The 14,607-nt window shown below is 39.3% G+C and overlaps 1 protein-coding gene across 5 annotated transcripts in view; it reads right to left on the bottom strand.

Annotated features, from left to right (window-relative positions):
* Positions 1-14,607, bottom strand: part of tenm2a (teneurin transmembrane protein 2a) — a 300,779-nt gene that overhangs the window by 62,593 nt on the left and 223,579 nt on the right. For all 5 annotated transcript variants that reach the window (XM_079892536.1, XM_079892537.1, XM_079892538.1 and 2 more), the window contains one exon: positions 172-410. In XM_079892536.1, the coding sequence (XP_079748662.1) occupies positions 172-410 (239 nt within the window). The remainder of the gene's footprint in view (positions 1-171; positions 411-14,607) is intronic.

The following is a 14,607-nucleotide window of genomic DNA, read 5'->3' as shown; positions in this document are numbered from 1 at the left end:
TAAGTGTTCATTGCAATGCCTAAATGAGTCTCTCAGATGATTTAAAAAAGTGATGATGCAATAACGTACTAGTCTCCTACATTATAGTGTCTGATTTAAAAATGGTAAATCACAGTCAATACAAAAACAATTAAAAGCTACAGCCAAAAAAGAGAGAATGAGATATTTTACCGATGAAGTAAGACAGCAGAATGGCCAGCAGAGCGGCAGCAGTGATCGCCGACAGGGCCGCACATTTCCAGCTGCAGTACTTGGACGGTTTCTTCAGTTTGAAGGCGCTTCTGGAGAAGGTGTTTCTGGGTAGGAGCCGCGGTGGGGGCGAATATACTGTGCCGGAGTTCAAAGGGTAACCCGGAGATGAGCTGCTAAAGAGAGGTGTGGTCCCTGAAGAGGTCTTAAACAGGAAATGCCTGCAGAAAAGAGAAAGATAAATAGCGCTTTTAGTATTTCAAGCACACATGGAAGGTCACATCCATCCCTGGTATCAAACCCTCTCAGCTGTACTGTAGCTTCCAGCTTTAAGGTATATATGAGTGTGTGTGTGTGTGTGTGTGTGTGTGTGTGTGTGTGTGTGTGTGTGTGTGTGTGTGTGTGTTGTGTTGACCGTTGAGTGTCGCAGGCACTTGTTGGGGGTGAAGGACAGTGTATGCAGCGCCTCAGTGTGGTGCAGTGGACATATGGCACACGAACACACGGCACCGCAGGCCTGTCCCGGCCCACCGAGGGACACTTATACAACAAAGTCACTCAATAATTCAAGAGCCTCCGCTCCTTTCAGGTACAACAACAAACACATACTGTACAGAGACACAATTCACTGAGACCGTACGCAGCGGCTCGGCTCTCTGGTGCAGGGTCATTTCCGCTGAGCTGATGAATAGAAACATATAGACAGGAGGATATTGCTGTGTACTTCACAGAGAGATTAATCATTATAGCCTTATAAACTGACTCTTGGTGCAGACAAACAGGATGTAATTTGTTAATATCCAGTCTCGGCACCTAGACTATAGAGAGAGAGAACATACTCACTGATAATCAGCGTTAAGCTAAAATGTGGTCCATAGACCACAGAGTCATGTAACAACAGCCTGGCAGGATCCCACAGAATGCTTTTCACTACAGTGTGCAATTTGAAAGATCTAACAAATGCATCACAAATCACTTTTACCCCCGACTAGCTTTAAAGGGGTCATATAATGCGTTTTCATGTTTTCCTTTTTCTCTTGTGTTTTATGTAGCTGTTTGTGCATGTATAAGATCTGCAAAGTTACAAAGCTCAAAGTCTCCCACAAAAAGACTTCTATCTAAAAGAAAAGGCAGATCCAGACCTAGCTAAAACGCCTCGATCGAATTCTCCCTCAACGACCTACGCCACTAGGTGGAAATATACGCATAAAGCCGCCCAAATGCATACGCAAAGAAAGAAGGCGTGGCTTCAGTTATCGTAGTAGTGTTGTCACCGCCATGTTGTGGAGGTGCTGTGTGTTTCTGTGCGAAAGCAAAAGCAACACTTTATTTGGCCTTCCGAAAGTGGACGCAATTAGGAATCAGTGGTTTAGATTTATTTACAACACTGTTCCAGAACAGTACAACCCAAATGTTAGTGTGTGTACAGAGAATTTTATGGAAGACAGTTTCCTGAACCTGAAAGAGTATAAGGCCGGCTGTCCTAAAAAAAAAAAAAAGGATAATTTCAATTTAGGGCAATCTGGCACTTCTGAATCAGAGCCTGTAAGTATGTTTTATTGTTTGTTAAAGTATTTGCTATTGACTGTTCAAATGCGGAGTCTATTAACTGTCTTTATAATTGCTTTGGAAGCTGAAGCTTGCGATTATGGTAAGGGCCGTGACATTTCCGACACACGCTTGAGTTGTTTGGCCAATCACAATGCACTGGGTCAGCTGGCCAATTAGAGCACACTGCGCTATTTGGAAGGAGGGACTTTGTAGAAATCGATGCATTTTAGAAAGAACGGGCATAGAGGACCCACAATAATGTACAGTATGTGGAAAAATAATGTATTTTTTAAACATTAAAACATCTTAACATATTATATTACACCCATCTTTAAAAATAGCATCATATGACCCCTTTAAAAGTGTAATTTCTGTGATACACAGAATTGTTTCCAAAACACTCCTAATTCTTCCCTAAAAAATAATTTATTATCAGTGCATCAATACTGATAATACAACAGAAATCTGTGACAAAATTAATACTGAACAACATTGATGCAAAACACCTAAAATCATGTTAAACATGACTACTGAAGCCATGACACAGCTCTGTTAGGACACTGCGTCTTTAAGAAATTACGTCACACGGAAAGTAGCTGTCAGAGCGGTCTCTCTGGTGTCACACTGGTGTTCTCCAGCCTCTATTCAGTGCTGTGACACTTACTAACATAGCCTTAATGCTTCAATAGATTATTGATGAAACTTGTACAATTTAGCATTGTACTTAAATAATTTAGCAGTTAATTACTGCTCTGAGCCCCATGCTGGTGTTTCCTGCCCTACAAATGAGAACTTTTAAGCCTGGTCATGCCAGCAGCACGGATGCGGTGTTAAAAAAAGATGTAGTGTAAAATGGATTAGCTGCAGTCACATTGCCGTTGTGATTAGCATGGGGTCATGGGGTTTGTCGTGTTTTATCAGGTCCCGTTCTCTATTAATACCGAATCGAGAGGCTGAGAGCTTTAGTTCGGTCAGTTATCAGCCTAAAAGGTTTGTCTTTGGACCAGCCCACACACACTACCCCCAGGCACATCCATCCCTCATACCTCTAACCTACAAGGGTAACGGCCACAGGCTGCTCACTCCTGTGATCTTTAATAGCCTCTTTCCACAAGATGCCTTCCAATATCTCTGGACACGTTCCAGCGGTGGATTCCATTTCCAGAGCTGATTTTTGTTCCGTCGTGCTCCAGCCCTTCCATTACCTCCATCTCTTATCAGCCTATCCCCATACATCCCTCTATCATCCCACACTCACCCATGAATGGACAGACTGAACCCCCCTGGAATCAGGCCTGATGGGGCTACTGGGGTCAGCGACTAACTAATCTATCACCAAGCGATTTTTAAGCTTTAACCTACAGTGCACCTACATCTGCTTTCTTACATACTGTACTTATACACAATAGAACATGACCAGATAATACTAAACTAGTTTAACAAACAGTACTGGTCATTTTATATTTTGAATTATTAAAAACAAAATACTATAAAAATATATTTTAAAAAATATATTAAAAAGCAAAAAAATGTTTGATAAAAAATAAGTTAATACTGACTTATTTCTGTCTAAACTTACATTTGAGACACAAAATGGACAGTTGTCAATTTATGGTCAAGGAGCAAAAAAAAAAAAAAAAGTATTGTGTCTAAAACATAAGTTCTAAATAAAGAAATAGTAAGAGTACTAACCTAGTATGGTATGTTCAATTCAGTAAGCCACTTGTTTTGTTCCTGAATAAATCAGTGTTTTAAACAAATTGATTGAATGTATAATACAATAATTTAATGACAGTCACTTTTTTAGTTCCTGAACGAATCAGCGTTTTTGAATAAACCATTTGAGTGAGTGATTCAATGACTCACTCATAAAGACAGTCACTTGTTACTACTGGTGAAACAATGAAAATTCCCCACCACTATTGCACAGAAGTACAATCTGTCTGAAATGCATAAACACAGAAACAATAGAGTGAAACAGTGAAAAGTTCCAGTGCTGGCTGACTGTATATCAGCACTCATAGTGAGGACACCCTTTTAGTTCTCACACTTAATTTGTCCCATGTTAATATCTTATGTATGATTCCTTAAGAAAAAAAAGAAAAAAACCTCTCCAAGTCATGACGCCATACCCACCACGTCTGTATTCGCTCATCTCTCCACAATAGGGAAAATAAACCTCAGAAGAAATACAAAAGAAAAAGATAGAGGTCTGTCCTTCACACAAGCCACTCAGGGAGAGACCGAGAGAGTGAGAGCAGGTTGATAAACGTAATGAATGGTAATAAATGATAATAATGCAGCCGTATAATGAAAATAGGCCACACGGAGGATTCCACACGGTGGCTTTACATAACAAAGCTGTTTTTCCCCAGCTGAGGGTGACATCTACACTGCCTTAGGCCTCACTGACTCACACACATGCATGCATAACACATACACACAGAAGTGCACAAACTCATGCAAAACTTGTGTGCATGAACCGGGAGGCTCAGTCAAGTGTGGAAAAAAGCAGAATCTCGCATTTCTTTGTATTCACACTCTCTCTCTATAACGTTCTTTCCGCCCCTTCTCGCTTCTCCAAATGATGGTGTGATGCCACAGGTGGCACCTCCACCTCCAGCTCCATGCCTTTATCTGAACCTGCGTCATATCGCTTCCGTTCTTCCTGTCAGGTGCGACCGTGCACAAACTGTAAAGGGAAGCTAGCAGGTTGCAGGTAGGCAGTAATCAGCCCTGCAATGAGCAGCAGAGTGACAAGAAGTCAGCAGAAGTGCACGTCTAAAAATATAGCTCTGCTAACTTCCTGCAGGCCGCCTCTGTGTCATTCCTCCGCTGTCTGAAGTTGGGCCACTCACAAGGTCAAGTCAGTCACTTAAATGCCAAATCATTTTTACCCACGCAGAAGGTTGCAGCCACTAATTTGCCAGCTGACAGGGGTGACGGAGTGAAATTAATTAAGGTCATTTTGGAAGCGTGTGCGCTCAAGTTGAAGTGTAACTCATAGCTATTGGCTGAATCTCTATTGAAAGCTCATTTCATCTCGGGACAGTGAGGGGAAGCCGAATGCGGATGGAGTGGCTTAATTGCGGAATGAAATTAAAATGGTTGATTTACATAGTGTGCTTAATTGACAGTGATTTATGTCGAGCATTGTTTGGGAGGGAAGCTGGGGGAAGAGTTGAAGCCAACTGAGATGATGGAAGACGTGAGAGCAAGAGAGATAGAGAGAGATGAACCCAGACCAGGGGGTGGACAGAAATAAAGAGAGGCCAGATTGAACCCAAAAAAGGAGTGCTGACAGGGTGGGGTTATGCAGAGGACAGTCTGGAGACAATGTCAGTTTTGCACTTTTCAAAGTCCACAGGGACTGAGAAACTAGGGACATAATGATCTGAAGGAGGAACACGACTTGTTTACTGGGAGACAGGAAGTGAGAGGAGAAGAGAAAGAACAACGAGAGAAGGAGAGAAGCCAGATGAAGAGATGAACTGAGACAAGAGGGAATAAAATTGAGAAAGGAGAAGAATCAAGACAAGAAGAGGAGGTGAGATGACAAGAGGAGGAGAGCTGAAAGTAGGCAAGGTGAAACAAGATGAGAGTAAATGAGAAATGGATACTAATGATGAGATGACATAAGAGGAGATCAAATAAAGAAATGAGAGGACATGAGATGAGGATAATTAAAGATTGGACTATAGAAAACAAAATCAAAACAAATGAACTAGAGCAGATAAGATAGGATAGGATAGGAGAGGAGATGAGAGGAGAGGAGAGGAGAGGAGAGGAGAGGAGAGGAGAGGAGAGGAGAGGAGAGGAGAGGAGAGGAGAGGAGAGGAGAGGAGAGGAGAGCACAAAATGAGACAAGGAGACCTGATGATATGACATGACATGAGAAGAGGAGAGCAGAGAGAAAAGGAGATGAAATAAAGATTAGGGGAGTCAATATGAGAAGAGGAGGTGAGATAAGAAGAGAAAAGCTGAGAAAAGACAAGCTAAGGCCAGCAGAGATAAGACTAGAGAAGAAGAGATAAAATGAAGGAGAGGAGTCAAGACAAGGTGAGGAGATGAGACAAGAAGAGACGAACTGAAGAAAGAAGAGAGACAAGATAAGGTCACATAAGAGATAGGACAAGAGAAGGGAAAATTGACCAAAAAAACTAAAGGAGGAGAGAAGAGGAGATACAAATTAGTCCAGAGGAGAAGAGCTGAAAGGAGATGAGGTGAAACAAGATGAGGAGAGGAGAAGAGATGAAGAAATGAGAGGGTAAAAAATGAAGTGAGGAGACAGATGATGAAATAAAATAAATGCGAGGAGACAAGAAAAGAAGAACAGAAAAAAGAAAGTCAAGGAAGACAAGATGAGATGAAGATATGGGAAAAGAACAAGAAAACAGAAGACAAAACCAAGGAACTAAAAGAGATGAGATGACATGAAGTGAGAAAAACAGTAGAGGAGAGAAAAGGAGATAAAATGAGACAAGAACAGATGAGGTGAGATAAGGAGAACTGATGAGAGATGAGATGAGGAGAGATAGGCAAAGGATAGAAGAGGAGATAAAAAGAGACAAGATAAGATGAGGACAGACCAACAGACTTGATGGGATGGAACGAGGTCAGACAAAACAAGACAAAGAGAAAACATGATAAAAGAGGAGATGAAACAAAAGAAGAAGGGAAGGTAAGGTGAGGTAAGGTGGGGTAAGGTGAGGTGAGGTGAGGGAAGAGAAGAGAAGAGAAGAGAAGAGAAGAGAAGAGAAGAGAAGAGAAGAGAAGAGAAGAGAAGAGAAGAGAAGAGAAGAGAAGAGAAGAGAAGAGAAGAGAAGAACGTGAGACAAAAAAAAGGATATAAGCTGAGGTATTTTCTGTAAGTTCTCTGCAGATACTGAAGAAGTCATTGTTGAGGTCATGGTGTGTGTTGTGCATGAGGTGATTAATGACCATGTCTCAGTCAGACAGGTGTGTGTTCTCACTCTATATATGTGTGTGTGTGTGTGTCATTGAGCCCTATTAAATATGCATTGCTGAAAATGGCCCCTGCCACTCATTAGTTGTGACAGCCCCAGAAGACCCCTCATCACCAAACATGTAGTTAGTGTCAAACACCAGTGTTTATTTATTCATTTTTAACTTTCCATTTTCAGATCTATCCCTCATTTAACTGTCTGATCTCACACTCGCTGCCCACACACCTCTGATTGACACCCTCATTATATACATCATTTCTCCACTTTAAATAACCAACATCAGCGCCTATCAAGGCATGTAAGTGACTGGTCATGAAATACCTCTCTGTGCATACTGTAATAAGAGTAAAATACTTTTTTAACCACTTTTTCTTTTTGGGAACACCCACATACCAAAACACCCAGCATCAGACCAGACAGTTCACTGAGACAAGTTTCTCCCTGACCCAAACAACACTTGTTCGGTTTTTTACAACTTTTCTTCACTCCCCATTCTCCTCTTCACCTCCAATCCAAGTATGGGTGAGGGGTATTCTAAACACCAAAACAAAGGTCTCCGAAAACTTGTCTAATTATGTTTGCTGGGATTGCTGTGCCATATCCAGAATATGATCTGCGCGCGGCACGAGTAGAGAGAGGGCCCATAAATCTTCAGCGAGCTGCGGGCACCTGTATTCTGATTGGCTCCTGTTAGGATAACAAATTGGCCTCGGAGCGCAGCTGAGAATTTAAATCTGCCCCACACAGATACCTTGGCAACCACTGATGAAGTCTGAGAGAGAAAGAGGGGGGTGAAAGAATAGAGGGAAATAAAGAAAAGAGGCAGAGAGAAGCAGAGTGTTGCATTGTTCACTTCTCAGCCTGAGCTCAGGAATTCAAACAATTTTCTTTTAGGACAATTTTCCTGCATTTATGACCTAAAATTGTGCAACAATTCTCCTTCCCTCTTTTTCTGAAAAAAAGGCTGGAAAGTAAATGGTGCAAACTAAATTTGCATGAAGGAAATAGTAGAACTTACTATAATGTGCAATAAAGATCAATAACAATTCAGTATGCAAATAATACTATGGCATCATTAATGTGCAGTCACATTTATCTCCGTTAAGTGAATTTTCACAGACAAAATTCAGTGATTTCAATAGCAATCCATGAGATTGAGAATTTTGTGTGATGGGGAACGAAAATTTCAACAAAACTTTGACCACAAATTTATTGTCGGTGAGATTTGGAGTAGTAAACATTCTGCATCCCGAATTATGTGTACTTACACTTCACGCTGTACTTTGCCATCTAGTGTGTGGATTTTACAAGAATAGTCTTGTCTCAAATGGAAGACTTTTTTTTTATTACATTGTATTTATTGTTTATTTGCAATTATACAAATATTTTATAGTTTTACAGAAGATGTCTCTTTAAATATAATGTCACGTTTACGTTTTGTTTTAATTCTAGTTCCTGTTTCCTTTGTTCTCATTTCCCGCCACTAGTTTTTTTTCTATGGTTACTGATTTGAATTACACACCTGTTTCAGTTTCTGTTAATAAGCTTCCCATGTGTATTTAAACACTCGGTTCATTCAGTTATTTGTTTGGTGTCATCAACAAGTTAAACATGGTTATTTTGCTAAGCTTTCTCCTGCGATCTCCTGTGTGTACTTTTGTTCGATTTTTTTTTAATACAGCTCTCATCATAGCAGTCAAATGTATGTGAATAGGACACGTTTTAAGTCGATGTGGGATTTTCATGATGCATATTGAATAAACTTCACAATCAAACTTCAGCTACAGAGAACACCTACCACCATGTCTTAACCAGGTACCTTTACAGCATCACATCTGGTATAAATGTGAAATTATCTGATATAATCACCAGGGACTACAGGTGGAAATTAGCAATTGTTGCTATAACCTGGCCCAAGACATATTCTCTTGTTTAACAAGTTTAATGTTTATTTGTGCATTGTCCCTGTTTCAAATAAAACAATTTCCATTTCCATTCCATTTCCATATACAACAAAAGTACGAATGTATTAAGCGGTTTGTGCTGAAAAGTGTATGTGAATAAAAAACATAAGTGAGACTGCAAGTGCTATAATTAAACATTCACAAGAATCCTCTTCTGAGGTCAAAAATGACATGGCCCATAGCTAATGGAGGTGAAATGATGCAGAATGGATATTACCATCAAATGCAGAAATAACCGCAAAGACATCTGGTTCAAAGAGTTCATGGACCTGTGAATGTGTGCACAGCATATCACACAACTCAAATTGAATCTCTGATATCTGCACAAACAAACAAATCAAATTCTCTCATGGCTAACGGACCCAAGCTGCACTTTAAGAAGTTGACACAGGACCCTGCTACAAACACACTCGAAACCAAACACCAGCCAGGCCGAAACGACAATGCTCACCTCCAAAAACATCCCCTATGCCATGCATGTGAAAGCGCTGCTCCTCTTTGGTTCAATTGTGATAGTGCGACCTGCTTGGAAATCTTATTTGAGTGTGCACGAGTCTGTATGGAAGGGGAAGAGAGCAGCTTGCGAGTCCTGAGATGAGAGTAAAATTGAAGCAGGCATCAGCTGGTGAAGAGGCCTCACTCTATGATTGGAAATAAGCCTTCACAGGACCAGGCCATCTTCAGTCATTTATGCTGCCGAAAACCGATTCCACCCTCCTTCTTGTTTTCCGATCTCTCTCTCTCTCTCTCTCTCTCTTTCTTGCGCCGAAGCAATCTCTCGGATCCTCCCCCTTTCCCCCCAGCTTGTCTCTCTCCCTTCCTCTACCTGTCTGACAACTGCATACTTTGGCAATCAATCTTCCGGTGCTGGCAGCTGTGCAGGCACCTCTCAGAGAAAGGTTTGGTTTTCTTCTTTAGCAGGAAAGGCCTGACCTATAAAATAACATAATTTACATAGAGAACACACACACAGAGCTGTGTGTTCCTCTCTAAATGGCTCAAGGTGTTAATCTGTACGTGGAATATTCAGGGTAATCAATCTAAATCCTTATAAAAGTCACCCACATAAACAGAAACAGGCATGACCTCCAATTCCAAGAAAGAAAGAAAAATATTCTTTGCTTTTAAATGTCATGTTACTCAATCAAGACCATCTGGATGGCCACACAGAGAGAATCTTCCTTAGCATCAAGTCATAAACTGATGTGAGAGATTAATGTTAAACGTAGTTGTTTATCGTTAGAGATGTATAGGTGTCTTACATCTGCATCTTGTGATCAGTCTTCTCATCACAACGTCTTAGTTATGAGCAGTGGAGTTGTCTACATTCATTGAATGAAAATGCCCTTTGGAAAAAATAGCCAATGATCAATTTAGAAAAAAGTTAAAGCCAAGCAAAGCTAAAAGTTTATTTGTTTTCTATTGGATGGATAGATGATGCCTGCCCACCTTTAGCCACACAAAGAGACAGAAAAAAGGATGATAAAGCGGAAAAAATAGTGACTAGGAGACATGTACTGAACGGAAAATGAACCATTCATCCTATGGGAGCTCATGTCATTCCCATCTTTGAGCTGACATACAGTACATTGCGCCATGCACCACTCGCAAATTAACTTATTTGTCAACAAAAAAGTGACTAGAATAGCGACGACCCAAAACTCTTCCGATCATGGCCTTACAGGAGGCTGCTGTTGCATCACAGGGCTGGAGATTTTCCTCCAAACTTTCTCTCTTTGGTTTATAAAAGGTGGATTTTGTCAGTGTTTTTCTCCTGTAGAGGGAGAGGCAGGCAGTGATTGAAAATGCTCTCTCTGTTAGTGTTGATACAGAAATAAAAATAGGCCTATTAACTTTAGTGTGTCGGCTTATGTTGTGTGACCCAGAGGCGAGAGGAGATGAGCCTCTGCAGACACAGACTCTCCAAGCCTCCATCTCTGCACACTGAGGAACTGTCCATGTGACATTCTGTGCTATTTACACAGCTGAACACATCTCTGATCTATTCGGCTACTTAATGTGCTGGATCCCATTTTAAGCACAATATGGCAGCTAGTTTTTTTTTTTTTTTATTAAATATTTGATTTCATTTTCAAATTACCTTTTACTCACCTATTTTCAAAGAAAGTTAGGAATTTTGGGGCAAAACTGAACTGGAGACCTTCAGAGATAAAACAGCTGAGAGCCTGAATGGGGCATCAACATTAAACAGGCCTTTTCCACTATATCTACTGTACTACAAAATTGGGAGTTTTATGCAGTATTATTTTACAGAATAGATAAGAAATAATAATAATAATTAAAATCTCTGAGGACAAAATACATACATAACACAGTTATAATTTGTAATATCTAAATGATCGTTTTAAGTTTAAACGGTAACACTTTACAGTAAGGTTTCATAGTTAACATTATTTAACTGTTTTAATTAACGTGAAACATATCAATGAACAACACTTTATGACTACAGCATTTATTAATCTCAGTTAATGTTAACTTCAGCATTTACTAATACATTATTCAAATAAAAATTTGTATTTGTTAACGTTAATGCACTGTTAATAAACAGAAACAAACAATGAACAAATGTATTTTTTATTAACTAATATTAAAAAAGATTAACAAATACATAAACAAATGTATTGCTCATAGTTAGTTTGAATGAAACCTTATTGTAAAGTGTTACCATTTAAACTCAAAATTGAGTTACTTTAATTAGTAATATAGGGATGCAAAATTGAATGTCTATTCTAGAAATATACACATCATTTGATATTTTTACTTCATTCTCAAGACAAAATACCTTTAAACGTTATTATCAAAAAATAGTTTATTCTTTTATTTAAATTTTGTTTAACCAAAAAAGTGTAAGTGTATTAAAAAATATTATTATATATTTGTTCAGGCTTTAATCATATTCCATAGTTCACACAAAAAATGAAAATCCAACCATTATTTTCAGACATTCAGATCATGTCACTCCTATGTCCATATGCTGTTATTTATTTTATTTAATTTTTTCTTCAGTGAAACAAAAGATCCAAGAACATGGAACAACATGACAGCGGGGTAAATAATGACAGAATTTTCATTTTGGGGTGAACTATTTCTTTAACTCATTGATAAAACGTATATGGAAAAGACTGTGTCCATGTGGATCACTGTCTCTGCGGTTAACACTTAAAATTGAAATGGACAGGCACTTGCATGATTCCACTCAGAAGGCCCACACACTCGCCTGTTGCCCATGAATGGTGTGTGTGATGCTGGGCAATGCCAGCACAGATCCTGGGTGGTCTGCTGGTGCTCCAGTCTGTACTCGTGAGTTCTCTCGCCACACTTCAAAGCCTCCGCAAATGCAATGAGTAATGCAGTTAATAAATGTGAATATATTGGAAATGAGTTTGTGAATTGCACGTGCATGTGTGTGACAGGTGGCCCATCTGCATTGACAGAACCCCAATTAAAAAGCTGCAGTGATAGGGGTGGGGCCTGCTAGCAGGGGAACGGGGAGAGGGGCCAGAGTTTGGGCTGGCTTCCTGGCTTAGTGAGGCTTGGATTGGTGTGGGGAGTGTGGTTCTGTCTCAGCAGATGGCAGGCTTAGTGCTGCTGGGTAGTCCTGATGGCTTCAGTACAGGAGCCCATTCTAACACACCTGAACATTCATGATTCAATGCCGAATGTCGGCCCTTCATTTTAAGATCGCTTCATAATTTTGTGTGCAAATAAGGAAAGATTGTGTGACAATTATCCAGTGCCAGTTAGCTGTCTAAATATTACCCAGGCATAAAGCCGATAGATATTACACACATTGGCAACTTCCAGTGATTTATGACGACAGCGTGGAGAACCGAAGGACAGAATTAAATGCTGGAACCCACTGGAGTTTCCCGACAGGAGTACTTTAAGAAATATCATCATTTGTTACCTGTCAGGGTTAGTGCTGCTTAGCAGAGGTTTAATATGAAACAACAGGCTTTATGGAGTGGTTATGGACAAATGAATTTACATTAATTTATTTATGTATTTACATTTATAGTAGTTTATAAAATATATTTTATATATATATATATATATATGTGATAAGATGATAAAAGATAATATAAAAAGAAAAATAATGAAATAAAATAGCAATTTCAGGACTAACCGGTCACCCTAGTAGTGTGGTAAGATTACATTTATTTGATGGAATCATAACATTTATTTGAATTAATAAGTCTATCAAGAGAGAGATGAGCATCTGAATTACCTGCGTCTGTGCAGCACTCTCTGTGAGTTTAATTAAACAGCAAAAACAGCAACATACCTCATTGCTGAGTAATATAATGTAGCGGTTCAGTAGCGAAGCTAATTTATTCATAAAAGTTGCGGGGCAGTGTTGACAAGTTTCTGTGCTACTAAATGTTTCCATGTTTCTCTATATAAAATACATGTATAATGAAATATATTATGAGATGTAGCATTAATAAAATTTCTGGGAAACTGATTAAATTACACTAATTGTATTTATTTCATGAACAAGCTAGAAACATGACATGAAATAAAGCACATGAGCATAAACTATATGAAATAAATAATCTCATCTTAATTATAAACTTTCTAAAGAATTTTTAATGTCAGGATCAAGAACTACAAAATAACTAGATTTGCTGAACTGAAATTACATTCTAGTGCACTCCATAGCTCTTTATCTTTCTTTCCACTGGAAACCCTTCATGTAGACCCAGGGTTTTCAACCTTCAGGGGTTCCCCGAGGGTACTCCAGGGGTTCCATGCCGAAAATAAATAAAATATAAAGAGCTTAAATTTTCATGGCATTTCTATTAACACATTTCTAAATAAAGACGTATTTGCATTTTATAATAAGTTGAATGTTCTTAATGAAGGTTCTAAAGTGTTTCAGAGAATATTTACATTTTAATTCTGGGAGTCTCTATTTTGGCTGGGAGTCTGGCTTTGGGGGCCTTTGGATCTGTAAAGACTGAAAACCCTTGACGTAGACCACAAAACGTCTGCTGGGTAAATTCTGATGAGGAAGGTGCCGGTGGGCGTGTCCACAATCACCAACACAAAGAAACCAATCAAACCCAGCAGACAATTAACGCTGGAGGTCACGGGCAAACTGTCAATATATGTGTGCGTATACCGACCTTGAACTGAACAAAACCTTGCCACTATCCAATCCTGTACACAACGACCCCAGCAGTCCCAAAAGCATTCATGTCTGAGTGCTGGATGGCCCATGCTGACATACAGGACAGCCTATCAGCTCTGCTTTAATTACAGCCAGTCAGGAACCTGCACTTCCAACAGGCCTGAGACCTGTCCTTGTGAATTAAACATGCAGCCCAGCCTCATGAATAGTACATGCAGGTATGCTTCCTCTCTGATCTGGGAACAGAGGAGGTGACCCTCTGCCCAGCAGGAGAAAGATACAGACAAAAAAATAAAAAAATTATATATATACAGTATATATACATATATATTGAGAGAGAGAGAGAGAGAGAGAGAGAGAGAGAGTGTGTGTGTGTGTGTGTGTGTAAAAGCTGAGCCACAGGGGTGAGTGTGTGTGTACGCATGAGAGACAGAGCATTTGTATTTCAGGGAACTATGAATACTAATACCTCTAAAAGCTGTGCATGCATAATACAGTGTATGTTTGTGATCTGTAAGCACACAGTACTCTGTCTGTTTGAAAACTTACTGAGCACGAAAGTCACATAACTATAATGCTATATATTCTGTAAGCACATAATTAAGGACAGATTAAATGGATTAAAAAATGACAGTAAACACATTCATAATGTTACAAAACATTTCGGTGTCAAATAAATGCTGTTCTTTAAATTTTCTGTTTCTCAACGAAAAATATTTTTCAAGCAGCAAAACTTTTCAAAATTAATTTTAATAATACATGTTTATTGAGCACCAAATTA

Source organism: Squalius cephalus (genome assembly GCF_949319135.1).
Source record: "Squalius cephalus genome assembly, chromosome: 14".
NCBI lineage: Eukaryota > Metazoa > Chordata > Actinopteri > Cypriniformes > Leuciscidae > Squalius > Squalius cephalus.
This window is presented reverse-complemented; position numbering and strand designations above follow the sequence as displayed.